At 35.3% G+C, this 26432-nt stretch overlaps 1 protein-coding gene across 5 annotated transcripts in view; it reads right to left on the reverse strand.

Moving 5' to 3' along the window:
- Window positions 1-26432, reverse strand: part of REV3L (REV3 like, DNA directed polymerase zeta catalytic subunit) — a 167136-nt gene that overhangs the window by 55611 nt on the left and 85093 nt on the right. For all 5 annotated transcript variants that reach the window (XM_071219649.1, XM_045188684.3, XM_024551816.3 and 2 more), the window contains 7 exons: window positions 19838-19957; window positions 18569-18806; window positions 15488-15630; window positions 10718-14870; window positions 4098-5005; window positions 2229-2308; window positions 826-951 (listed from right to left, as the gene is read on the reverse strand). In XM_071219649.1, the coding sequence (XP_071075750.1) occupies window positions 826-951; window positions 2229-2308; window positions 4098-5005; window positions 10718-14870; window positions 15488-15630; window positions 18569-18806; window positions 19838-19957 (5768 nt within the window). The remainder of the gene's footprint in view (window positions 1-825; window positions 952-2228; window positions 2309-4097; window positions 5006-10717; window positions 14871-15487; window positions 15631-18568; window positions 18807-19837; window positions 19958-26432) is intronic.

Consider the following 26432-nt stretch of genomic DNA (forward strand, 5'->3'; position numbering starts at 1 on the left):
TAATTTCTACCTATTGCCAGTCAGGTATATGCTCTCGAGTTGTGTTTTCTCTAATAGAGATAAGTTTATAGTGACTCACACATACTCTCCAGTCCATCCTGTGACTGACTGATGTACATTTTAAAGACAAATTCTTAGTCTTTGGCATACGGTCTGTGCAGTGAAGGTAACTGGTTTATACAGAGATTATATGAACAAATGAACTGTAGCAAGCACTAACCCACTGAGCCAACTAAATAGAAAATACAAGTAAATACTTGGAATGGGATATAACATCCTAATATAACAATCCAGAGTAAGATATTTTTCTAATAGTTAAAAAATTTTCCTTTTTTAAAAACGATTTTATTTATGTTTAGAGAGAGGGGAAGAGAGGGAGAGAGAGAGGAAGGGAAACATTGATCGGTTGCGTATCACACGCCCCTGACTGGGGACCTGGCCCGCAGCCCAGGCATATATATGCCCTGACTGGAAATCGGACTGGCAACCTTTTGGTTTGCAGAATGATGCCCAGTCCACTGAGCCACACCAGTAAGGACAAAACCATTTTCTAATTTTAGCTTCTACAAACTGAATTTCAGTTACAAGATTTGTGAAAACTGTGAAACCACAAAGCAGACTCAATAATCAAGGTTTGCTTTAGAAGTTTCTCTTAGTTTAAACAAATATATGAATATGTAAAATAGTGAAAACTGTTAAGAACAGAATGATTAACAGATACAGAATTCAATGTTTTACCCCCTCAGTAAAAAATTTCCATACCTATTCCACAGCATAAAACATAGGAGTTAAACAGTGTGTGTGTCCTTACTGTTGCAATTTTACCTCATGTAAAGCTTTTGCTTCTTGTAAGTTTTGTATGCTGACTTTGAAACCATAAGTATTGTTTAAGGATGGTCCATCAATCTGAGAAGTTTCTTTCTTTGGGGTATTTACTGCTGCAAATTGATTCTATTAAAAAAAAAAAAACATAGCCAGAAAAAAAATAAATGAGCAATTATTTTCTTTATTTCGACTACTTATTTCTACTTAAATAATATGCTTCATGTGTTTAATAATAAATGATAAACTAATAATATTTCTTTAAGTCCAAAAAGAAACCATAAGTATTTTATTAACATTCTTTTCATGCTAGTAATTCAAGATACCAGAACCAGATATATGTAGAAATAGCTGATATAACCTATAAGCAAACCATATGTTGATCTTTGAATTTATAAGCCTCAAATACTGAAAATAATAGTCTTGTAGAGACTTGACGTTTTTACCACATGGACACTTATCTTGACCTTTACTGGAAATACGACATTCAAGCAATGAGTTTGGCTAAAGTATAAAAAAGATTTGAAACTTTTCATTTGTATTTTACCCTAGTACAAGATGTGTTTGAAAGATGAGTTAAAACATAAATAATCTTCAAGAGTTTAGAAAGAATGAATCTTTCTGTTTTTTAAAAAATATTTTTTCTGATTTCTAAATCCATTAACTATTTATATTCATAACATATTGGTACTTGTTTTTAATATAAATAGCTTCTAATTCAACAATGCTGCTTTAATGAGAAAAGTTTTTAAAAAGTATTTATAATCTCAAAATAGAAATACTAAAATATATTTTATGTAATTCATGATATTTATGAGACGTGGATAATACGGAAATGATTTATATCATATATTTCCAAGGATACAAGTCTAATGTATACTTTTTTCACACAACTATATATTTGAAGTTTTTACCATATTTTTAGTATTTGAATAAAGCTATTTATGATTTTTCAGAGTTTTAATAGTAATTTTTGTTATTTAGTAACATAAACTGAAAAAAATCAATAATGTTATTTGAGAAAAAAGGAATAAACCAAGAAAAAGGATATATTTTTGGTGGGATCAAAAATCACTTACTTGAGCTCTGCTGTCATTGGATTGTTCTGATTTTGCCAGTAATCAGTTAATGTATTTGTATCCTCATAATCCACATTTTGGCTATCATATTCACTTTCTCTGTAATATTTGTATTTACATATAAGAATCTTTTAGATCCCAACAATAACAACAAAAAAACTAAAAAAAAATTAGGCAATTTCTTGTTGTCTCAAAGACATGTAAATAAAATGATGCAAAAATATATTAAAATTTTTTAAAAACTGACAAAGTTATCAATTATCTAACTGAAATCTAAGAATCAGAATGGATCTTCCACTGATTGTTAAATATGTTTAGCATAGTTACCTTTGCTTGTGTTAAGAGTACTCTTCTACGAGCATCAGTATTACTTCCTTTCTTATGACTCAATTTCTGGGTTTTTGGTTCTGTAGAAAGAAATTTCATATTTTATATATATATATAAATATCAAAATTACATGCTTCCATTAAAAAAAAATTTTTGTTGTCCTAAATTAGTATTATTCTATAAATTCCCTCTGAAGACTTAATAAGTAAAACTAATTCAATCTTCAGATCCCCATTCAAAATAACTTAAAATTTTTATATATTTAGATAAAAACATTTAGATTTTAATTACTGTTTTACTCCTTAGTCATTATCTTAGGGAATAATTCATTTATTCACTTATTTATCATTTATGATGATGAAGACAAGACACAGTCTATATCCTCATGGGGCCTAGACAGAATCAGACATTCATTAAATACATACAGAAAGATAGAAATTGTAACTGGGGTAAACACAACAAAAGGGAATATAATTGGAAATTTTTTATATATGCAGGAAGGCTTTTTGAGCTGAAATAGAAAGATGAAATAGTATTAAGTAGGCATAGTGTGGAGATTTTCCCTGATTACAGAGTGAAAGACCTAGAAATTGCTAAGGGTAGATAAGAAGGCTATGGTAGAAGACCAGGTGAGAGATGATGACAGCTGGGCCTGAGGTTATGGTGGTAGCAGTAGAGGTAGAGCGAGTTGTGTAGTTTAGGAAACTAAGAGGTTACAGGACTTGGTAATGGACTAGAAACCAGAGGACAGACAGTGAGGGAACTGGGTAGGTGTTACAAATAAATCCCATGTTTCTGACTTGTGGAACTCAGTGACAGAGAGATGGTGGTACTGTTCACTGAAGTGAGGAAAACTGTAAGGATTTCTATGTGTGGGCATGTGTGTTAGGTGGTTGGTGGTAAATGTATACAGTGAGATCACGCACTGACTTTCATAAATACGGACCTTGTGGTGCCTTTGAGCATTCAAGTAGAATTGCCAAATAAGCAGTTGGATATAATATTTTGAAACTTAAGAGAGTTCTGAATGAAAATTTAAAATTGTGATTTATCTGTAGTAATCTTGTGGGCAGGAATTAGATAATTTAGGGAGAGAATATAAAGTAACAGTAAAGAAAGCTTAAGGCTAAGCCTTAATAAATCCCAGCATTTAGGTAGTAACTGAGAATGTGAGATAAACTTCACAGGGAAGCAAGTGGGAAGAGAGGAAGAGGAGAAAAGCCAAGGGAAGAAAAAGCTCTAAGAAAGGTGTGGTCAATTGGACAATGGCTGCTTAGAGGGTATGAGACAGGAAGACTGAAAACATCCATAGGCTTTAGCTACATGAAGGTTATTGAGAATCTCTGCAAGAGCCATACTGTTGAAATCAGGCGGGCAGAATCCAGCTAGAGTAGGCTGAAAAATGAATATGAGATAAAGAAATGGAATTGTCAAATTAAAGAAATCTTCTAAAAAATGTGGCTTTCAAGGAGAGAAAAAAAAAGTAGAAGCTGACATGTTTAAGGTCAAAGCACTTGTTTGGCTTTGTTTCTATTTTAAGGGTGGGAGAGACTTGGGAATATATTAATGGGAAAATGAAATGGGAAAAAAGGGCAATGGGAAAAATCAAGCCAAGAAGAAGGTGAGGTTTGTTAAGAGGGCTCCTATGGTTCACCCAGAAGCAAGAATATAGGATGAAAGCACACGTAAGTACATTTCACATATGCTTTCAAAGCAAAGTTTCCATGTGATAAAATAACAATACTCTTATTAACTGAGCTAAAATTTCATTTAAAAAGCCCTTATTTTCATTAACATAATCTAATGTTATTTTCGTTTTTAATCTTTGAAGAACAATGATGAAGTCTTTCTGTTATTTATAAACCTACCTGTTGATAAAGGGCTAAGGCCAGCTGCTTCAGGAAATCTTTCCAGAAGTTTTCTTTGTATGATTGGTGTACTATGAAGGCAAAGTGGCTCACATATCCCAGTTTTTGCCCTAACATTAATGGGAGATATCACTAGAGGCTCCCGAGGCTCATAGCAGGGGCTTTTCTGTATACCATCTTTTATTGGTTTTAAGAAGTTTTCAACAGTCAGAGAACATATTTCCTCTTCTGGTGATAAGGGTCTGTCATCTCCATTCAATATTTTGGAATCTGGGGATGGGGCTTGTTGCCAAGGTGGAATTACTGGAGAATCTGGGGAGCTGTAACTAGCGTAATAGTCATCCTCTTCATCTTTCTCAGGATCATTTGCAGAAACAACTGGTGGCAGCATCTGACTTTCACTTGCAGTTTGACTGCATCCTGTGGTTGGAGCTTGTAAAGCAATCTGAAAATTATGAACATCTTCCTTGGTATGTGCTGTCGTAGGGTGTATATGGGGAGTTGTATCCATTTTTGGAGGCACTGTAGGTTTGTCATCTGGGTTAACTGAAGAGCTGAAGTTCTCAGCAGATTTTACAACTCCAGCTGGCTCAATTTTAGACAGTTTCTTGGAACGTTCGTATTCTTCTTTGGCTTGAAGCCATACTTGAACCAGTTGTCGACTTGGGGCACATTTACAAGGCATAATCACAATTTTTTTATCTTCGACCATTTTATGGCTATTACTTGACCCTTTATTGACAAATACTTGGCCACTGCGAAGGGGTGAGCCCGGTCTTGGGTTTTGAGTCATTGCCGAGAATGCTGTTTTCCACAAACGAAGTCCTTCCAAGGAAAAGTCTCCCTCAAATTCAGCTAGATCATTTGGAAGTCGAGTTTCTACCATGAGAAGCCGTCCGCCGATCTCCCTATAAAACAACATATTTTAGAACAACTGTTTTGTCTCAAAGAGCACTTACTAAAATATTTAGCTTTCTACCCTAGAAATTTTTAAAGTCCCTTTTAGAGTCTTAAAAATGCCCATCTCTTTCCACACCTCCCTACATACACATACTTTATGCAGGTATACTCATCTTTAATTCCAATATGCTTTTCCTTACAGGTATATGACTACTAAATTAATTTTCTTGGGAAAATCATTATTAATACCAGGAAAAAAAAAAGCCTTTTGTTTGTTTTAAGTGCCCACAAAAGCTTTTTTTTTCTTCACGGAGATGGGACAAAGTCATCAGATGCCTTTCCTCTTACTTATTCTAAATAATTTTCCATTGTCATCATATATAAATAAGAGCTGTAGAAGAATTTGTCATCAGATACTATATCCCTGGATTTTATCTATAGCCTCTCTCTACATTCTCTAGTATCTACAGTTTAGCAAAGCCAGTTGGTTCAAACAAATCTTTGTGCCTGCCCACTTGCCCCCCCACAACGATTCCCTCAAACTTAAAAAAAAAATCACTTATAATTGAGGTAAATAATTCTTTCTCCTCTTTACATGGCAGGGTTTAACACTTAGAAGTGTTACACTAAGTGTAACACTAAGTTTTTTAACAGAAAAACTTAGAAGTTGGCAGAGCCCACAGAATGCATAGCTTAAATGTATGTGTATGTGGGGAATCACTAATTAAAAGGTAGCCCAGTTTAGTTTCCAACAGTTGTAAATATTAAGCTAAACCTCTCCCTTTCTCTAACAAATCCATTGGTACTATTCCTGCCTTCTACAGCAGCATAAGAGAAGTCTTTGTTTTCTTCTTTTTGGGAAGTCTTTCACTGATATGAAGATACTTCTTAGTTTTTTTCCAATTACTTCTCTTTGGGCATGGTTTCACAAATGTCTGGTCATTCTCCAGACAAAACTCAATGAACTAGATTCATTTTTTCTGATTTGGCATTGAAGAAGGAGCCTCAGTGGTACTATAGTTCCTTTTCCCCTTTATGTGGGAAGATTTTGGCCCTTACTAGTTACCTCTAGGTGCAACCATTCATCTAGTCTGTGAATTTTCTTAGTAAGTCCACGATTATGAACAGCTTTCACAATGCTATCCTACTTATGTAACCAGGATCTAGCATCTCCCCTGTACCCACCTCCTAGCTAAGTGAAAAAATTAAAAGCAGAATTATTGCTATTGAAGGAACTGAGTATCTATGGAATGTGACCATATCCAACTTAATATTTTCATACAGAAATCATAATGAAATAAAAATAAAAATGAGGTGTGGTAAATTCAGCTTTCTTGAATATTGTCTGTAGCATGGTAATTGCTGCAACTCATGTCAAAATATATACCAAGAGCCTTAAATTTTGCAGTAAAACTACTTTTAGGGCTAAAAGAAAAAACTCCAAACTACAAGAAACGCTTTATGAAGAAGATACTAATCACATAATTATCTATAGTGGCAAAACAGAGAACAACGTTTCTGTATAATAATATACATGAAAATATTATACAACCATTAAAATATTTAAAGAAGGTCATAAATTTAGAAAATTTCTATAAATATGTTAAGTAAATAAATCTGGACACAATACTGTGACTACAGTAAGATCACATTTCATAAGAGAAAACAAAATAAAAACTATATACATTTTTAAAAGTCTAAGAAAACTATTAAAATATTATTAGTAATTGTCATAGGTAGGGAAATGGTGTGATTTTGTCTTTCTGTACTTCATAAATTTTCTATAATAATGTATTTATATAAAAATAGCTTTTCAAAAATAATGACTATCATCCTTCTATTTCAGCTGCAGAATAAATGTCAAAGTTAGACAACAACTATACAGAATTAATGACTAGTATATGATAAGTTAACTAAGATTTAAGAAATGTGTAAGGCTGGGTGGAACCAAGATGGCGGCGTAGGTAGACACACTGAGCCTCCTCGCACAACCAGAACTGACAGAGAATCGAAGGGCAAGGAAGTCCGACACCAAGTAGATAAAAAAGAAACATACATCCAGACCGGTAGGAGGGGCGGAGAGGACTTGCATGGCCGTGGTGGGACTGAGACTGGAGGAGTGTGGGAAAAACGGGGCAGGTAGTCTGACCACTAGCAGACCCTGTGGCCCCACATTTGCACAGATAAACCGAGAGGGCAGGACTCAGAGTGGCGGAGACCGGGGCAGGCAGAGCAGCAGGTAGCACCCCGCAGCCCCACATTCGCACACAGATAAACAGGACAAACGGCGGGGAGCAAAGCAGACTGCTCAACCCAGGGCTCCAGCTTGGGGAAATGAAGCCTCAGACCTCTGATTGAATGCGCCTGTGGGGGTTGGGGCAGCAGCAGGAGAGACTCCCAGCCTCATAGGAGAGGTCGTTGGAGAGACCCACAGGGGCCTAGGGCGTGCACAAGCCCATCCACTCGGGAACCAGCACCAGAAGGGCCCAGTTTGATTGTGGGTAACGGAGTGAAAGATTGAAACCCGGTGGAGAGTGGAGCGGGCGCTATTGCTCCCTCTCTGCCCCTCCCCCATGTACAGCGCCACAGCGCAGTGACCAGCGTTGTCCCGCCCTGGTGAACACCTAAGGCTCTGCCCCTTAAAGTAACAGATGCACCAAGACAAAAAAAAAAAAAAAAGGCCCAAATGACAGAACACTTCAAAGCTCCAGAAAAAATACAACTAAGCGAGGAAGAGATAGCCAACCTATCGGATGCACAGTTCAAAGCACTGGTCATCAAGACGCTCACAGAATTGGTTAAATTTGTTCGAAAACTAGATGAAAAAATGAAGCCTATGCTAAGAGAAACAAAGGAAAATGTACAGGGAACCAATAGTGATGCAAAGGAAACTGGGACTCAAATCAACGGTGTGGACCAGAAGGAAGAAAGAAACATCCAACCAGAAAAGAATGAAGAAACAAGAATTCGGAAAAATGAGGAGAGGCTTAGGAACCTCCAGGACATCTTGAAACGTTCCAACATCTGAATTATAGGGGTGCCAGAAGGAGAAGAGGAAGAACAAAAAATTGAAAACTTATTTGAACAAATAATCAAGGAGAACTTCCCCAGTCTGGCAAAGGAAATAGACTTCCAGGAAGTCCAGGAAGCTGAGAGAGTCCCAAAGAAGCTGGACCCAAGGAGGAACACACCAAGGCACATCATAATTACATTACCTAAGATTAAACAGGAGAGAATCTTAGAAGCAGCAAGAGAAAAGGACACAGTTACCTACAAAGGGGTTCCCATAAGACTGTCAACTGATTTCTCCAAAGAGCCCTTACAGGCAAGAAGGGGCTGGCAAGAAGTATTCCAAGTCATGAAAGGCAAGGACCTACATCCAAGATTACTGTATCCAGCAAAGCTATCATTTAGAATGGAAGGGAAGATAAAGTGCTTCTCAGATAAGGTCAAGTTAAAGGAGTTCATCTCCACCAAGCCCTTATTATATGAAATGTTAAAGGGAGTTACCTAAGAAAAGGAAGATCAAAAATAGGAACAGTAAAAATGACAGCAAACTCACAGTTATTAATGACCACACCTAAAACAAAAACAAGAGCAAACTAGGCAAACAACTAGAACAGGAACAGAACCATAGAGATGGAGATCACATGGAGGGTTGTCAATAGGGGAGTGGGAGGGGGAGAGGGGGGGAAAGGTACAGAGAATAAGTAGCATAGATGATAGGTGGAAAATAGACAGGGGGAGGGTAAGAATAGTGTAGGAAATGTAGAAGCCAAAGAACTTATAAGTATGACCCATGGACATGAACTATAGGGGGGGAATGTGGGAGGAAGGGGGTGGGCAGGATGGAGTGGAGTGAGGGGGGCGGGAAATGGGACAACTGTAATAGCATAATCAATAAATATATTAAAAATATATATATACACACCCTAAACATTTTCTAAAAAAAAAGAAAAAAAGAAAAGAAATATGTAAGGCTGAGGCAGAAAAAAATACTTCAATTAAAAAATACAGGGTCTGGCATTAATAATGCCCATTTTTTATTACAAAATCTTTTATTACAAAATAACAAGCATGTAATTCTGTAACATAACAATCTAACACTCAAGCCTACCATATGACATTTTAGGTGAAATGTTCTAAGTAAAAGTATACATTATTACACCCATATTACAACCACACTCAAGCAGGTGTTACTTCTGCCGGACCCTGTAGTATATCATGACTACTAATAAAGTCGAAGCCCCCTAAATGAGGGAAACAAATGTCTAAGGAACAGACATTTGCATATTCTGGCAGTGAAATAGAGAGAGTTCATTTATGATAAAAGACCACTTGGGGGCATTAGGCAAAACAAATCAAAAAACTGTGTGTGTGTGTGTGTGTGGAGGGGGGTGTTTCTGTCCTTCTTTTCAAGACCTTAGAGGAGGAAATTTTTACCCTAGAGTTATGATCACTTTTAAAAAAATCCTCACCCAAGGATATATTTACTGATTTTAGAGGGTGGGGGGCGGGCGGTGAGAGAGAATGAGACAGAGAAACGATGTAAGAAACATCAACTGGTTTCTTTCTTTACGTACTCTGGCCAGGAACTGAACCTGCAACCTTTTCAACCACCTAGCCAGGGCTATGACCACTTTTTCTCACTCTTTCTTAAAGGGCTATTGCAGGAATTACTGCTAATCTGCTAGGTAAAAGCCTGGTATTTGTTGTGCCCTTTTTTCCTAGGGTCAGGAGTATGGTGCTACTAAAGGTCAAGTGCATACATGCAGTGTGGTCTCTCGTCTTAATTGGCTCTTTACATCTCTTTCCATCATTTAGACTAAGCAGGGTCTGCCTCAGCAGTTCTAGCAGACTTCCTCTGCTTCTAAACTGGGTGGCTGAAATGAACTGCCTCTCTCTCTGAAACTGATTAGGTAAATGGGATCAAGGACACAGTGGGCAGGGCAGAAAATTATCACTTATACCTGAAGGAAGTCATGTCCCCTAACTTAGCTCTTATTTAGATGTACTCTATCTTGGTGACACAGGTGATACAGAATACCTTCTTAACTATTAGTTTATAAATAAACAAGTATTGTGATTCCTGCTCATTTTGCTATTAGCTGTGTGTGTATCTGTTTATTACTTCCCTGAAAAGATTCTTAAAAGAGATAACGGGAAGTTAATTCCACCTTGCACCCTTAATAACTATACAAACTAACAACAGTAACAATATGACTGAAGATGCTGGCAACAAGGAAGTGGTGTGTATTAAGTTAGAAACAACTTAATTTTCATTTGGAGATATATATCGTAAGAGTACTTAAAATATATTTATGCTTATTTTCACTTAAAAAATCAAGTTCTTTTTAAAAATTATGAGTCTGCCATTTTAGAAGTAACATTAAAAAAATGATAGTTATAATACTTTTCAAGTATCATGACATCCTTCTTAACGTGGAATCATGTCAATAGAGAGCCGTTGCATGTGTAATCCTTAATGGAGACACAGTAGAACCAAAACCAATTCTCATCAATTTAAAGAAATTTGTGTAGGTGCAAGCATTCAGCTGTTCTGTAAATTTTCTTAATAAGACCATAATTATGAATAGCTTTCACAATGATATGCTACTTACAAGTACAGTACAAGTCAGAAAACTAACAGTCAGGTACCAAATGTTACATACATTGTAATTATTCAGAGAGACCCAAAGGGAAAACATAATTCTGATTACCTGGGCTTTTCTGGTACATCAGAAGGATTACTGCAAAATGGTTCCTGGTAAATAGTTTCTGAAAGGTCATGATCCAACAAGGTTGCCATAATTTCTTCTCTACTTGGTGGGGACATAAGTGGTTTCAGAATGTGAGCAGTTCGAGGGGTGAAACTGCCATTTTTAGACTGTGAGGGAGAGCTGGTAGACCTTGGTGAACTGTCAGGAGTTGGTGTCAATATATCATTATTTCTTGAAACATACAATTCTAAATCCTCAGAGGCTGCATCCACAAGTTCACCATCAGGGGAGGATAGTATTGTAGTGAAAGAGGTATTGACTGAGTCAAGAGACTGTCCCATTTCTTTTCTGGCATGACCTTGAATCCAGTCTGAATTGCCAGGCTGTGAGAGGCTAAAAAACACTTCTTTGCTTACTGAACTCCTATTCAATCTGGACTTTTCATTTAGACAGTCCTCTGCCTGCTGGACACAGAAAGAATCCATTATTGAGTTAGACCGAGTTGTCAGAGAATGGAAGCTGTTTTTCCACTGGTTGTGGCGATGGTTCTCGTTGCTTTCTATGGGTGATTTCTCAAATAGTTCAGGACTTAGAGTACTAGATCTAATCCATGAGGTTGAGTCTGAGGCATGATGTTTGTCTTCATCACACTTCTGGTTATCATGACTTAAAAACTCAGTTTTTTCTATAGTCTGTCCTGGGAAAAGATCCTGAACTGCATCACTTAGGAACTTCTGAGGCAAATTCTGATCAGCGGGGACAAATTGACTCCCAGAATAAAAGCTACAAAATCCAGTCTGACCAATTGCATTAATATCAAAATTATAATTATGTTCAGGAGATAAGCTATCCTCAAGTGAATAACAACTTTCAAAACCTGGATCTGAAAAAAAGATGGGACTATCATCTGACAGGGAGTTATCCAACTGGCCAGAGTTCTGTAAATTTAGGGAGTCTACTTTAAGAAGTTTGGGGATTTTTTCTTTAGGTTTTGTATTTCTGGGAGTTCGAGGTTTTCTTGGAGATGTTACTGATCGTGTTCGCTTAATTGTTTTGTTATGCTCAAGGGGAACAGAAATATTTTTGTTTGGCTGATGTTCGTTAGATAATGGGTCTTGCAAAATATTTGCATTTTGTGCTTTCTGCTGTCTTTTCTGTAACAATTCTTTCAGAACTGCCAATCCGGACTGTCCTTCACCAAATGTTGAAGGTGTTGATACATTTTGATTTTTACACTGAGAAAGTGCTTTGGTTTGTGAAACTGCTTCTGACAATGACCTTTGTTTTACCCTTTCAGGTTTAAAATTTGACATACCTAATATAAAGCCTCTTTGTTTCTGTTCCCATGCTATTTGTTTGATTGGACTTCTCAGGGAGGTCACAAAGCAATTATTAGGCATCTGGCTTTCCTCTGAGGCTGCATTTCCTGGAGAGCAAGTTTCACTGTGCTTTGACTGTTCTGCCATGCATACAAGCTGCTGCTGACTGTCTTTGCAATGCAAAAAATTAGGGGCATATGCCTGGTCTGGCTTCGATTCTAAGGTATTACGATATTCATTTAACATTCCGATAGATGACAAATAGTTCCTTTGTGTATTTGCATTCTCTTCCATCTTTGGAGACATTATACCCGAAGATATCTGTGTATTCTGTGCAACCTGAGACAAATGGTTCGAAAGGTCAAATATATTTTTTTGAATCAAGGTTGATTCCTTTAGAGTAAACATAGCACTTTGATTAAGAGACCTTTGAACATTAATTTTTGAGATACCAGGTCCCAAAGAATTACAAACAACTGATGGATGCAAATCATCTCGAGAACTGGGGAATGTTTGCAAATCTACTGGTTTCTTGCTTTCTAAGAAAGAAGGAAAGCAGCCAGATAAATTCTGTTGTGCATGAATTCCAGCGGTCTGGGGAGCAGAAAGGGAGTGATCTATAGCAGAACCCATTACTGACACATCTTTCTGTTGAAAAAGTAGTTGAGAATCTCCAGAACTATGTGAGGTCTCAGACACATTCTGATGTTTCAGCACAAACTTAACTTCGGCATTAGACTGAGATTTTAGTTTTTCATCTTTAAGTGTTATGTGCTTTCTTGACGTACTTTTCTCATTTGTTTTTTGTTTCTGTTTTGCTCTCAGTTTCTTTTTCCCATCATCTACTACTTTATTCGTCTGATTTCGTTTGTTCCGTTTCTTAGGAACTACAGGAGGATTAACAAGCTTTGTTTTTGATTTCTTCACTTGCGTTCTTGCTCGACTATTTTTTTCTATGTGGGAATTAACAGTCTTGATATTATATGCATTATAACCCTTAAAAAGCATTGCTTCTTTATCTGCAGCAGCCATAAGTTCTTCAGCTCTTGGGTCTGTGGGAGACCAGCAGCGAGGTGGAGAAGAATTTATGGGACTTGTGCTTCTCTCAGAAAGAAAACCTAGTTTAGACATAACATCACTATAATTCAAGTCACAGTCTTCGGTTTCAGCATTGTAAGATGGTGAGGGAGGAGAAAGAATAGCATGTGAACGTTTTTTCCGGAAAGACAAAGTTCTTTTAATATTTTCACTATTTGTCCTTTGTTGCTTACCAGTTTTTTTCTTAGCAGATTTATGTTTAGTTTTTCTTCGGTGACTTTTCTTTGGTGTTAGTGGATAAATGGGATATTTGGTTGCAGGGGAGTCAGGAACTTTTGGCCAAAAATCCTTCAAAGGTGCAAGCTTTTTATACATTTCCATTTTTTCCTCTGTCAATATTACTTGTTTTTCTTTAGAGTCTATTTTTCCTAGCTTCACAAGCATATTTTTTCTCCCTCTAAATCTATTAATAATAATATACTTTATGATGACAGGGGGCAGCTTTTTAGACATTTTTCTTCGTTTTCGTGATTTGAGAGTTCCATCTAAATTTTCACCAATTTCTATGGGATGAGGTAGGCTACTTTTTGAGTTGTGTGTTACAAAACTTGACTCACTATCTTCAGTTTCATAATTTACCTTGCGTTTTGCTCTAAGTGTGTATTTATTTCCATACAATCCAAAGGATTGCTCAGTTTCTAAGGTTCCATCTCCAAAGTGACAATCTAGAAAACTGTCTGTAGGTGTTTTATTTTCAACAGCTCCGCGGGAGACCTTAGTTAAATCACTGGCCAATATGTTATTTCTCTCAGAATTACAAGGATTATTTTGTATATAATTATCTTTTGTGCATCCAGTGTCACTAGTTTTGGTAGAAGTCTCTTGGTGACCTACAAGTTTCTTTTTATTAATTTTTAACCGGGATTGTTTATTACTGGGTTGTAGTTTATATGTGACAGGAGAGAGCTTCTGTGGTCTACTCAGACAATTAGAAAGAACAACACTGGGAAAAAACATATAATGTGCTGCTTGCTGGCTGAGGTTTGGCTTTTCTGTTTTATGTTCTTGAAATTCTTCATATCTAATTTTAAGTTTATTTAGTCCACTTTCATCAGCAATACTATCAAGAGAATGTACCATAGTTCTATTCTCCCCTGAGCATGACAGCAATTCACAATTTTCAGTTAATGATGAAGGGAATAAATTGTTCAGAGCTGTGCTGTTTCCTTTTTCATTTCCTTCAGATAATTTATTTTTTGAATCACTTAAGTCACAAAAGTTGAAAGAATTTTTGCCCAGTGTACTTTCGCTAGTATGACGGTTCATATGTATAAAAGGAGCATCCTTATCGATTTTTCTAATGTTTGTATACTTTCTACTTGGTACCTGTCTTGTAACAGATGGAATATCTTCTTCATAATCAAAAACACTACTTTCACAGGAAGATACTGGGAGGATATCTTTCTTTTCTTTATGAGAGTTTTCTGAATGGACAGTACTGCTTAAAGATCCAGGGTATTTCAGAGAGTAAATGCTTTCATTTGTGAAAGAAGCAACTGAATGATCTACACCTTTTTCTGTATTGTTTGGCTGTGAAAGATCTTCAATTAAATCTTCCTTGTTCAAAACGTGGGAAGAAAGGGCACTTGTGTGTTTACACTGAAAGGTAATTTTAGCAGAAGATGGGGGTTCTAATGTAGCAGCATCTTTGTGAAAGAGGGAAGGTTTTACTGATAGCTTGCTTGTTGCAATTGCAGAAGAGTGGGTTCTAGAATTTTCATTGTCCAATGGATTGTCTGAAATGAAGGGAAAAGAATTTATTTCACTTCAATTCTTAAGTTTTAAAATATTTTCCCATATCATGATACTATCAAAAGAAATATGAAATTAAGCTTGTGTGTTTAATATGGTTAGTTCAACAAAAAGTTTACTCTTACCATAAGGATAATAACTCAAGCTAGGTAATCAATAGTTACATTTAAGTATTAGTCATTACTTTAGCCACATATCCTTTTGATCATAAATAGATTATATTAATATTCAGTGCCTTTGGAGAAATAAGGAAAAAATGTCACCTTGAAAAATTTTCGTAAAATAATATACTTCCTTCCATTATTACTTCAAATAAGCTGAGCATATTTCTTACAGTTTCTTATGCTACTTATATAACATGATAAACTGATTAAAGTTTATGAAGCTTCAAATCAGTGATTAACAAATGTTATCCTCTTAAAAATGAGAAAGAATAATTTATCTACATTCTCTCAAAAGAAAAAATTCTAGAGAATAACGTAACATAACGACATTGTTATAGCCTTACTCAGCCAAGTACCCAGTAAGTTTAACTATAGTTTTAAAACGAAATATATTTTTAGCCCCTAAAGAAATGTTCACAGGGGACTTCTTTACTTACCACTATTTTCATCTGCAGTTCCATCTAACTGAGGTATAGAAAGGTTGGCTAGAAGCAAACTGTTACTACTCCATTCCATTTCTTCTTCTGAAGATGAGTCTTCATCTTCAGTTGAGCTTCTGTGGGTATTTCGGCACAGTGATCTAGAAAATATTAAGATTCACTAGTTGAGTATGACCGTTAGAAGAAAGCATGTTGGACTCAAATAATTTGCCTAATTTGATCTCGGAGAGTCCTAAAAAAGTTAGACACACCAAAACACATCATAATTACATTACCCAAGATTGAAGAGAAGGAGAGAATCTTAAAAGCAGCAAGAGAAAAGGAGACAGTTATCTACAAAGGAGTTCCCATAAGACTGTCAGCTGATTCCTCAAAAGAAACCTTACAGGCAAGAAGGGGCTGCAAAGAAGTATTCAAAGTCCTGAAAGGCAAGGACCTACATCCAAGATTACTCTCTCCAGCAAAGCTATCATTTAGAATGGAAGGGCAGATAAAAGTACTTCCCAGATAAGTCAAGTTAAAGGAGTTCATCTCCACCAAGCCCTTATTATATGAAATGTTAAAGGGACTTATCTACAAAAAAGAAGAAGATCAAAAAGTATGAACAGTAGAGTGATAATAAACTCACAACTATGAACAACTGGACCTAAAAAAAACAAAAACAAAAACAAACTAAGCAAACAACTAAAAGAGTAACAGAATTACAGAAATAGAGATCACATGGAGAATTATCAGTGGGAAGGGGGTTGGGGAGAATGGGGGAAAAGGTACAGGGAATAAGAAGCATAAATGGTAGGTTCAAAATAGACAGGGGAAGTTAAGAATAGTATAGGAAATGGAGAAGCCAAAGAACTTGTATGTATGACCCAATGTGGGGGGAGGGAGAATACTGGTGGAAGGGGGATGTAGCACAGAGGGGAATAAAGTGGAAAAAATGAGACAACTGTAATAGCATAATCAATAAAATATACTTAAAAGAACTATCAAATAGTCAAAAAACTTTGCTAAAATATGAAAAAAGTAATCCAATTTATTACAGCAAGACTTAAATACATCAAATACTGTAATCAGTTTATTAATAAAATCCCAAATCTGTTAGAATGATGGGTACAGTTGGTAGTCAATAATTAAATTCACTATTTTGGTAATCATAAAACACTATAGACTCTTAGTATAGTAAAATCCATGGCTTTCCCACAGAAATTGTTAAGCCCAGAATGAATTAAAGTTCTATCTAATCTATATTGTGAAGATAAGTGATTGACTCTAAACATATGATTCTACATGTTATTAGGCATCACCTATTTGGTTTTAAGATATTTTTGAATCTTTATTCTGTCATCTAATGCATTATGAATCTCTAATATTTATGACAATCTCAATGCAATGTAGCATGAAACCTGGCTTACAGCAAGCATTTAAGTGGTTTTGAGTGAATGCATAATCATGTAAATTCTCTGTGAACCCACTTAATTGGTCCTGCCATGTATTCTCCTTATCCACAAGAATGTTATGTAAGACTTTGTTAAATGTGTGCCTGAAATTAAGACTCAATACAATTATTACATTCCCCTAAGTAACCATACTTTAAAGACAATAAAGCATGACTTGAATTCATGGAAGGTCTTGATATTCGCTTACCATTCTAAATGCCCACAAAATGTTTATTTAATTATCATAATTATCACCCCATTATCAGACAACAGAACTGGAAGCAAAGAGACTAGTTAAAAAGTTTGAATCATAGTATTCCACATAAATAAATAGTGATAAAGGCCTAAACGAGAATATTACCTTGGGAAGGAGGGGGATGGAAGGATAGAACAGAGGCCATGGAAACAAGAGTTGATTGACAGGGCTTAACATAAAACAGACATGGGTGTAAAGGAGGGTAAATCAAACATAGAAGTTTTAAACTTGCAGAACTTAGTGGGGAAAGCGGTGTCATTACAGGAATAAGCAACAGAGAAACAAAAACAAAGACATTTTATAGCACTATTATCATTTAGGATGGCCTATGCTCCAAAAAGGGTGAATGTGATTGAGGCTTTTTACAACAGGATATTTCATGAAAAGATTTATATATTAAAAACCGATAAAATTCATAGAATAGATACAATGATGAGGTAATAACAGCAAAAGGCATCTTATGACACTGTTGAGGGTCAAACAGGTCAAGAAAGCAAATGCTGAATCTGCCTGGACTCGGTAAAATTAGGTCTTCAAAGGTCAAGGAACTGAGTCTTTTTGAGGGATTTATCACTGTGACAGCAAAGGGAAGAGGGCGTACTGTGAAAATATGAAAGAGAAGGTTCTGATTTGTGCCCAGATAAGAAGGGACCAGAAATTTTATTCTTTTATTTTTTATATTAGGCAGTGTTGAGAAACTAGAGAATACACACAAACACACACATATATACATATGTCAAATAATATGTGGATTAACCTCTTTCATCTTTCAATAACAGTTTTGGGGATGAAAATTTCAAACACAGACTTTAGATGTTTTAGTTTCCCTACATAAGTTTAAAGAAGAGGTATACCCAGTGTTTCAGGCTGAGAGGCCTAATTTTTTCTACTTACAGAGCATATAGCTCAGGCAGACTCAAACTAATGAAGTTCACAAGAGACTGATTTAGAAAACCACAGTGCCATCTTATGCATTTACCGTAAGAAATGAATGATATCACTGTCTGCTCTGAGATTTATTTATTTTAAATATTTAATTCCCTCAGTCTAATCAAACCTAGAAGCCATTCCTTGTCAAGTTGACTCTATAATTATTGTTCTAATTATTCTAACTTAAAACAGTTTAACTCTCAGAGGGCATTCTTTTTTTCAAGTTCTGGTATGAGGAGACCCCACTTATTACCAACACATACTAATACTTCATATGTAAATTATGAATAGATGATTTCTAAAAGTTAGGTTTATGGAAGGGAGAACTGGAGGAAGGTGGTCAAAAGGTACAAGCTCCCATTATAAGGTAAGTAGTAGAGATGTGGTGTACACCTTGGTGACATCTTTTACCACCACTGCATGATACATTAAAGTAACTGAAATAACAAAAAAAGTTACCTCTTTTTGGCACAATGTTCCTCAATATTGCTGTCCCATCTCTGAGACATAACCAAACTAAGCTCCATTTCTTCTTTTTCAATCTGTGGTTCATTTTCTTCATCATCACTATTTTGGGGGTTTTTAGTGTTTCCAAAGGAAAGACATGGCGATGGCATCCCATTTCTTGCCCCCTGATATCCATCATTTTCCAAACCAGCAAGAAGATGTACTAGAGCCTCATCAGGACTACTGTCCACTATAAAAGAAGTGTAGTATCACCAACAAATAACTTAAGTGTTCTAAATAATTCAACAATCAGATCAATTATAAAACAACAACGAAATCCAAGATCCTTGGACCATCTGCATTGGAACGACTCTGTGTCCTTATTAGAAAGAAGAGTCCCAGACCCTATCCCATATTTACTAAATTTCTCAATTACTGTATATTCAGTATTATTCAATATTACTTATATTTAGTATTATTTTGTATTATTCAGTAATACTTATATTCAGTATTATTTTGTACACTTTCAGATGTATATTAATCAGAATTTCTGAGGTAAAACCTAGGAATTAGCATTTTAACAAGCTGCCCAAGCTCTTACTGAATAGTTAAGCTTGAGGAGTACTAAACCAATATGGTCAGAAATACTGAAAATCAATTTAAAATATGTAATAAATATATAAATTAATGCTAAGGAAGTGCATTAAAAACAATACACATGAACACCCTATCCCTTACTTAAGTTTTATTTAGCTCATTTAGCAAATGATGTTTAAGGAGATGCAAAGACACTCAGAAGTAACTGTCATTATGTTCTACACAAGCCAAAAATTAATCGCTTAAAAAAACTGTCCAGGGAAATTTCTGATACTCACCAAAAAAGAATCAATTATGCTAATTTAATAATATACTTAACTTTGTAGAAATTTAATTCAAAATAAGCCATTTTCCCCCTAAAGCAATATTGTTTTCCTCTAACAAAAGTGAAGTTAAAAAAAGGTTATTATTTTCTTTCACAATTATTTAGAAAAAGCTGCATAGAAAACAAAAACAAAACTACTCCATTTAATAAAAAATTTCATTTTTATAATAAGTAGAGTAAGGAAAACATTAACCTCTTCAAATCAAAGAAAAAAATAACCCTGAAGTGAGGTGGGCAAAGAGCAGGGGAACAGAACACCTGTAATAGTGTAAACAATAACAATAAAGTGAAAAAAACCCTTCACATATGCGCTTTCATTGATATAAAATACCGAAAGCTTATGGTAGACTGTTACTTACAGAAAACTGGTGACTCACTCAGTCTTTGGGTCAAAGGCTGAAAAGTCTGGCTATTTTCCATGAGGTTCAAAATTGCTTCTTCATTAATGAGAGCTTCTTCTACTTTGTGTCTAGTGTGACCTTAAGATGACAAAATATATAAACATTAAAGCAATGGCTTAAACTTACTATTTAGGTTTTATGTAAATTAGGAATGCAAACCCATTTAAAAATTTGAAGTGTTACTGATCTATGTTAAATAAAAATGTAAAAAAACTTAATAAAAGCCACAAGAATATCTAATCAGTCACATGGAATAATTAACCCTTCAATCTACTAAATACTTAAAATCTCTTTACCCTTTTCAATCCTACCTAGTTTGTACATATAGTTATATTGCTCTGATAAAAATCATTGCACATTAAAATATTCAAAGGGAAAAGACAAAGTATCTTATTTGAATAATAAACTTTATTCTCTATGGCTTAAAAATTACAAGTAAATTCATTTCACATTAGTATACATTTTTCAGGAAGTTTCACTTCAAGATCTAGAAATATGTCTTTAATATACCATTTTTACAGAAAGTAAATTAAATAAGATTAAATTAAGTAAATTAATTAAGATTAATTTTATAAATAAAGATTAAATTAATTAAGATTAATTTTATAAATAAAGATAAAATTAATTACAATCTAGTCAAAGAAGAGATAGAGAATAAAAGCACATGGTAGTAGAGGCAATAACGGTTACATAGCAGAAACTGTCAGGCAGTTATAAGGGAGTTAACTAAGTGCTTTCAACAGTTTTAAAAGGTCGTTAAAAGCTTCAGGGTGAAATATTTTTAACACATTCTAGACATAGCTGGGCTAATAGAGAGTGTTTCACAAAAATAAAAGAACAAACAAAAACCCGAAAATAGCTCATGCCAAAACAGGACAATTGAGAGGATCATAAAAACAAAAGTTGGTTCTCTGAAACTAAGGATATAATAGACAAGACTGTCAAGAATAACCAAAATAAAACAGAAGGTATAAGTAAATGTTAGAAATAAAAGGAAAAGTGCCAAAAGGTCAAAGGGATGTTAAATACTATGAATAACTCTACCAAATACATGGAAAAATCAGATTAAATGGATAACTTTGTAGGAAAAATATGCTATAAACCCTGATTCAAATAGAAATAGAAAACTTGAAGAGACTTATAGTAATTATAAAAATTGAATTAGTAGTTTAAAAATCCATTCCCTTTACCTGCCACCCCCAACACAAAATCTATCCATAAAAAAATACACTAGATCTGGCAGGTTTCATGGATGAGATCTATCAAATATCAAAAAAATAGATTATATCAATCTAATAAAAATACCCTACAACTCATTTAGTGGAGCAACTCTTTAGTGGATCTTTCTTGATTATTAAAAAAGTTAAAATAAATAAAGTATTAGCAAAGTAAATATAATAATGCCTAAAAAAAATACCACATTGTGACAAAGAAGGATTTCAGGAGTGTAAGATTGGTTTAACACTAAAAATAAAGATTATTTTAAATGCTACATTAACAGAGTAAAAGAAAAAACTGATATGAATTCAGAACATTTGGTAAAATTTAATATCCATTCATGTTTAAAATAAAAAATATTTTTTAGTCAACAAGAAAGAGAGGAGATAATAACTTGATTAAAGTTTATCTGCCGATATCCTGCAGTAAATTTCATACTTAATAATGAGACACAGAAGCATTCCAGGTAAAGCCAGGAAAAAGACTATTATTGTTCCTACTTAACATTATCCTAGAGTTCTTAACCAGTGCATTAAAATATGTTTTGGAAAGTATGAGGATGGGAAAACAAGTGATAAAATCGTTATTTGCAGATGATGACTCCACACACAGAAAAGTCAATGGAAAAGACATATAAACTAGTAGCACTATTAAAAGTTGCTGGATATTAGACTGACATACAAAGGTCAGTGAAGCTCCAAATAGCAGCATTTAGAAGATGTAATTTTTGAAAGATAAAACTTACAATTGAAATAATTATAAGACACCTGGAATATATCTAACAAGAGATATAAAATAATTTTACAAAAAAATTTCAAAGCTTTATTGAAAAACATGACAGATGACCAAATATAGTGAGAAATATAGCATACCCAAAGATGAAATGACTTGATATACAGAAAGATTAAAAATGTTCCTAAATCAAGCAATGAAATTGAAGTAGCAGTAAAAAAACTTCCAACAAACAAGGAAAGGCTTCACAGGTGAAATTCACCAAACACTGAAAGAATTAACACCTATCCTTAAATTATTCTAAAAACTTCAAAAGGAGAGAAGACTCCCAAGCTCATTTAACAAGGCCATTATCCTGATTCCAAAACCAGATGAAGCCGCTGCTAAGAGAAAAAATTATAGGCCAATATCACTAATGAACATATATACAAAAATTCTTAACAAGATATTAGCAAACCAAATTCACAAACACATTAAAAAAATTATACACCATGATCAAATGAGACTTATTCCTGGAATGCAATGCTGGTACACTATTCACAAATTAATTAACGCGATACACCACATAAACAAAATGAAGGATAGAAATCATATGATCACATCAATAGATGCCAGAAAAAGCATTTGACAAAACTAGAATGCTATTGAGTTTTTATTTATGATAAAAACTCTCAGCAAAGTGGGAATAGGGGAAACATATCGCAACATAGTAAAGGCCACATATATGACAAACCCACAGACAGCTGAAATCATACTCAACAGGGAAAAACTAAAAGTATTTTCCCTAAGACCTGAAACAAAACAGGATAGCTGCTTTCATTACTCCTATTCAATATAGTACTGGAAGTTCTAGCCAAAGCTATCAGGCAAGAAGAAATAAAAGGTATCCAGATCAGAAAGGAAGAAGTAAAACTGTCATTATTTGCTGATGACATGATACCACATATACAGAATCCTAAAGATTCCACCAAGAAACTAGTAGAACTAATAAATTCAGGAGAGTAAGGATACAAAATAAATGTTCAATTGGTTATATCTTTATATACAAATAATTAACTACCAGAAAGGGAAACTAAGAAAATTCCATTTATAATTGCATTAATAAAATACATAGGAATAAATTTAACCATTTGCAAATGACCTGTACCTGGAAAATTGTAAGACACTGAGGAAAGAAATGGAAAAGACACAAATAAATGGAAGCATGTATCATGCTCACGGACAGGAAGAATTAACATCATTAAAATGTCCCTACTGGAATCAAAGCAATCTATAGATTCAATCCCTATCAAATCCCTATCAAAATACGAATGGCACTTTTTATAGAACTAAAACAAACAGTCCAAAAATTTATATGGAACCACAAAAGACCTCAAATAACCACAGGAGTCTTGAGAAAGAAGAACAAAGTTGGAGGCATCACACTACCTCATATCAAACTAAACTAAAAGGCTATAGTAACCAAAACAACATAAAAAGAGACACACAGATCAACGGAACAGAAGAGAGCCTGTATAGTCAATTAATATACAACAAAGGAGGCAACCACATACAATGGGGTGAAGATAGTCTACTCAAAAATTGGTGTTGGGAAAATTGGATAGATACATGCAAAAAAAAAAAAAAGAAAAAGAAAAAAGAAAAAAGAAATTAGGCTACCTTTTTACACCATATACAAGAATAAGCTCCAAACAGATTAAAGACCTAAATATAAAACTGAAAACCATAAAACTCGAAGAAGAAAATATAGGCCGTAAACTCTCTGATATTTTCCTTAGCAATATTTTTTCTGATATGTCTCCTCAGCCAAGGGAAACAAAATAAATAATAAACAAATGGGACTACATAAAACTAAATACTTTTTGCACAGTAAAGAAAACCATCAACACAATGAAAAGACAAGCTACGGAATAGAAGAGCATATGTGCCAATGATACATCCAATAAGGGGTTAATATCCAAAATTTATAAAGAACTCATACAACTCAACACCAAACAAACAAAACCCCACAAACAATCCAATTAAAAAATGGGCAGAGGACCTAAATAAATACTTCTCCAAAAATGACCTACAGATGGCCAATAGATATATGAAAAGATGCTCAACATCACTAATTAGAGAAATGCAAATTAAAACCACAATGAGATATCACTTCCCACCTGTTAGAATGACTGTCATCAACAGATCAACAAACAAGTGTTGAAAAGGATGTGGGGAAGAGGGAACCCTCATACACTATGGTAGAAGTACAAATGGGTGCAGCCATATGAAAAAAAGTATGGAAGTTCCTCAAAAAAATAAAAATGGAATTATCTTATGACCTAGTAATCCCACTTCTGGGTATATATTTGAAGAAACCCCAAACAGTAATTCAAAAGAATATATATACTCCAATGTTCATTGCAGCATTATTTACAATAGCCAAGATATGGAAGCAACCCAGTGTCCATCAATAGAGGAGTGGATTAAAAAAGCTGTGGTACATACAGAAGATGGAGGCGTAGGTAGATATGCTTTGCTTCCTCGCACAACCAAAAGAAGGACAACAAATTTAAAACCAAAAAACAACCAGAACTGCCAGAAAACTGAACTGTATGGAAGTCCGACCACCAAGGAGTTAAAGAAGAAACATTCATCCAGACTGGTAGGAGGGGCAGAGAAGACACAAGGCAGGTGACAGATGGGGTGGGGGGGTGGTGTGTGGGGAGAGGGGTGAGGCAGTGGCTGAGGACGTCAGTCCCACATTTCTATGTGGATAAGACAGGAGGAACAACTAGGGAGTGAGACAGATCATGCAACCCAGGGTTCCAGTGCAGGAAAAGCGAGCCTCAAAACCTCTGGCTATAAATACCTATGGGATTGCAGCAGCGGGAGAAACTCCCAGCCTTACAGAAGAGTTCGTGTGAGAGACCCACAGAGTCCTAGAAGGTACACAAGCCACTGCACCTGGGAATCAGCACCAGAAGGGCCCAATTTGCTTGTGGGTAGAGGGGGAAGTGACTGAAAGCCAGCCTAGAGCTGAGCATGAGCATGTGGCATTGTTCCCTCTCTGACCCCTCCCCCACATATAATGCCACAACACAGTGATGCAGGTTCCCCTCGCCCAGGTCAATACCTAAGAGTCTGCCCCTCACAACATAACAGGTATGCCAAGAAGAATTATGGCCCAAATGGAAAAACAGATCAAAACTCCAGAAAAAGAACTAAGCAACAAGGAGATAGTCAACCTATCAGATGTAAAATTCAAAACACTGGTAATCAGGATGTTCACTGAAATGATTGAGTACGGTCGCAAAATAGAGGAAGAAGTGAAGGCTCTACAAAGTGAAATAAAGGAAAAGAGACGGGGAACCAAAAGTGAAGGGAAGAAAACCGGGACGTAAATCAATGGTCTGGAGCAGAAGGAAGAAATAAACATTGAATTAGAAATGAATGAAGGAACAGGAATTAAAAAAAATGAGGAGGCTTAGAAAACTCCAAGACATCTTTAAACGTTCCAATATCTGAATCATAGGAGTGCCAGAAGGAAAAGAGGAAGAGCAAGAAATTGAAAACTTACTTGAAAAAATAATGAAGGAGAACTTCCCCAAGCTGGCAAAGAAAATGGACTTCCAGGAAGTCCAGGAAGCTCAGAGTCCCAAAGAAATTGGATCCAAGGAAGCACACACCAAGGCATATCATCATTACATTAGCCAAGATTAAAGAGAAGGAGAGAATCTTAAAAGCAGCAAGAGAAAAGGAGACAGTTACTTACAAAGGAGTTCCCATAAGACTGTCAGCTGATTCCTCAAAAGAAACCTTACAGGCAAGAAGGGGCTGCAAAGAAGTATTCAAAGTCCTGAAAGGCAAGGACCTACATCCAAGACTGCTCTATCCAGCAAAGCTTTCATTTAGAATGGAAGGGCAGATAAAGTACTTCCCAGATAAGGTCAAGTTAAAGGAGTTCATCTCCACCAAGCCCTTATTATATGAAATGTTAAAGGGACTTACCTACGAAAAAGAAGATCAAAAAGTATGAACAGTAGAATGGCAATAAACTCACAACTATGAACAACTGAGCCTAAAAAACAAAACTAAGTGAACAACTAGAAGAGGAACAGAATCAGAGAAATGGAGATCACAAGGAAGGTCATCAATGGGAAGGGGGCAGGGGGGGAATGGGGGGAAAGGTACAAGGAATAAGAAGCATAAATGGTAGGTACAAAATAGACAGGGGGAGATTAAGAATAGTATAGGAAATGGAGAAGCCAAAGAACTTACATGTACGATCCATAGACAGGAACTAAGTGGAGGGGGAATGCTGGTGGGAGGGGAGTGCAGCGTGGAGGAGGATAAAGGGGAGAAAAGAAGGGACAACTGTAACAACATAATCAGTAAAATATATTTGAAAAAAAGTTGTTGTACACATATACATGGAATATTACTTGGCCGTAAAAAAGAATGAAGTCTTACTATTTGTGACAGCATGGATGGATGTAGAGGGTATTATGCTAACTGTAATGAGCCAATCAGAGAAAGACAAATACTGTAATATTTCACTTACATGTGGAACCTAAGGGAACAAAATAAAGGAAGAAAAAAATTGAATTAGAGACATAAAGAG

The sequence above is a fragment of the Desmodus rotundus genome, chromosome 11 (genome assembly GCF_022682495.2).
Source record: "Desmodus rotundus isolate HL8 chromosome 11, HLdesRot8A.1, whole genome shotgun sequence".
NCBI lineage: Eukaryota > Metazoa > Chordata > Mammalia > Chiroptera > Phyllostomidae > Desmodus > Desmodus rotundus.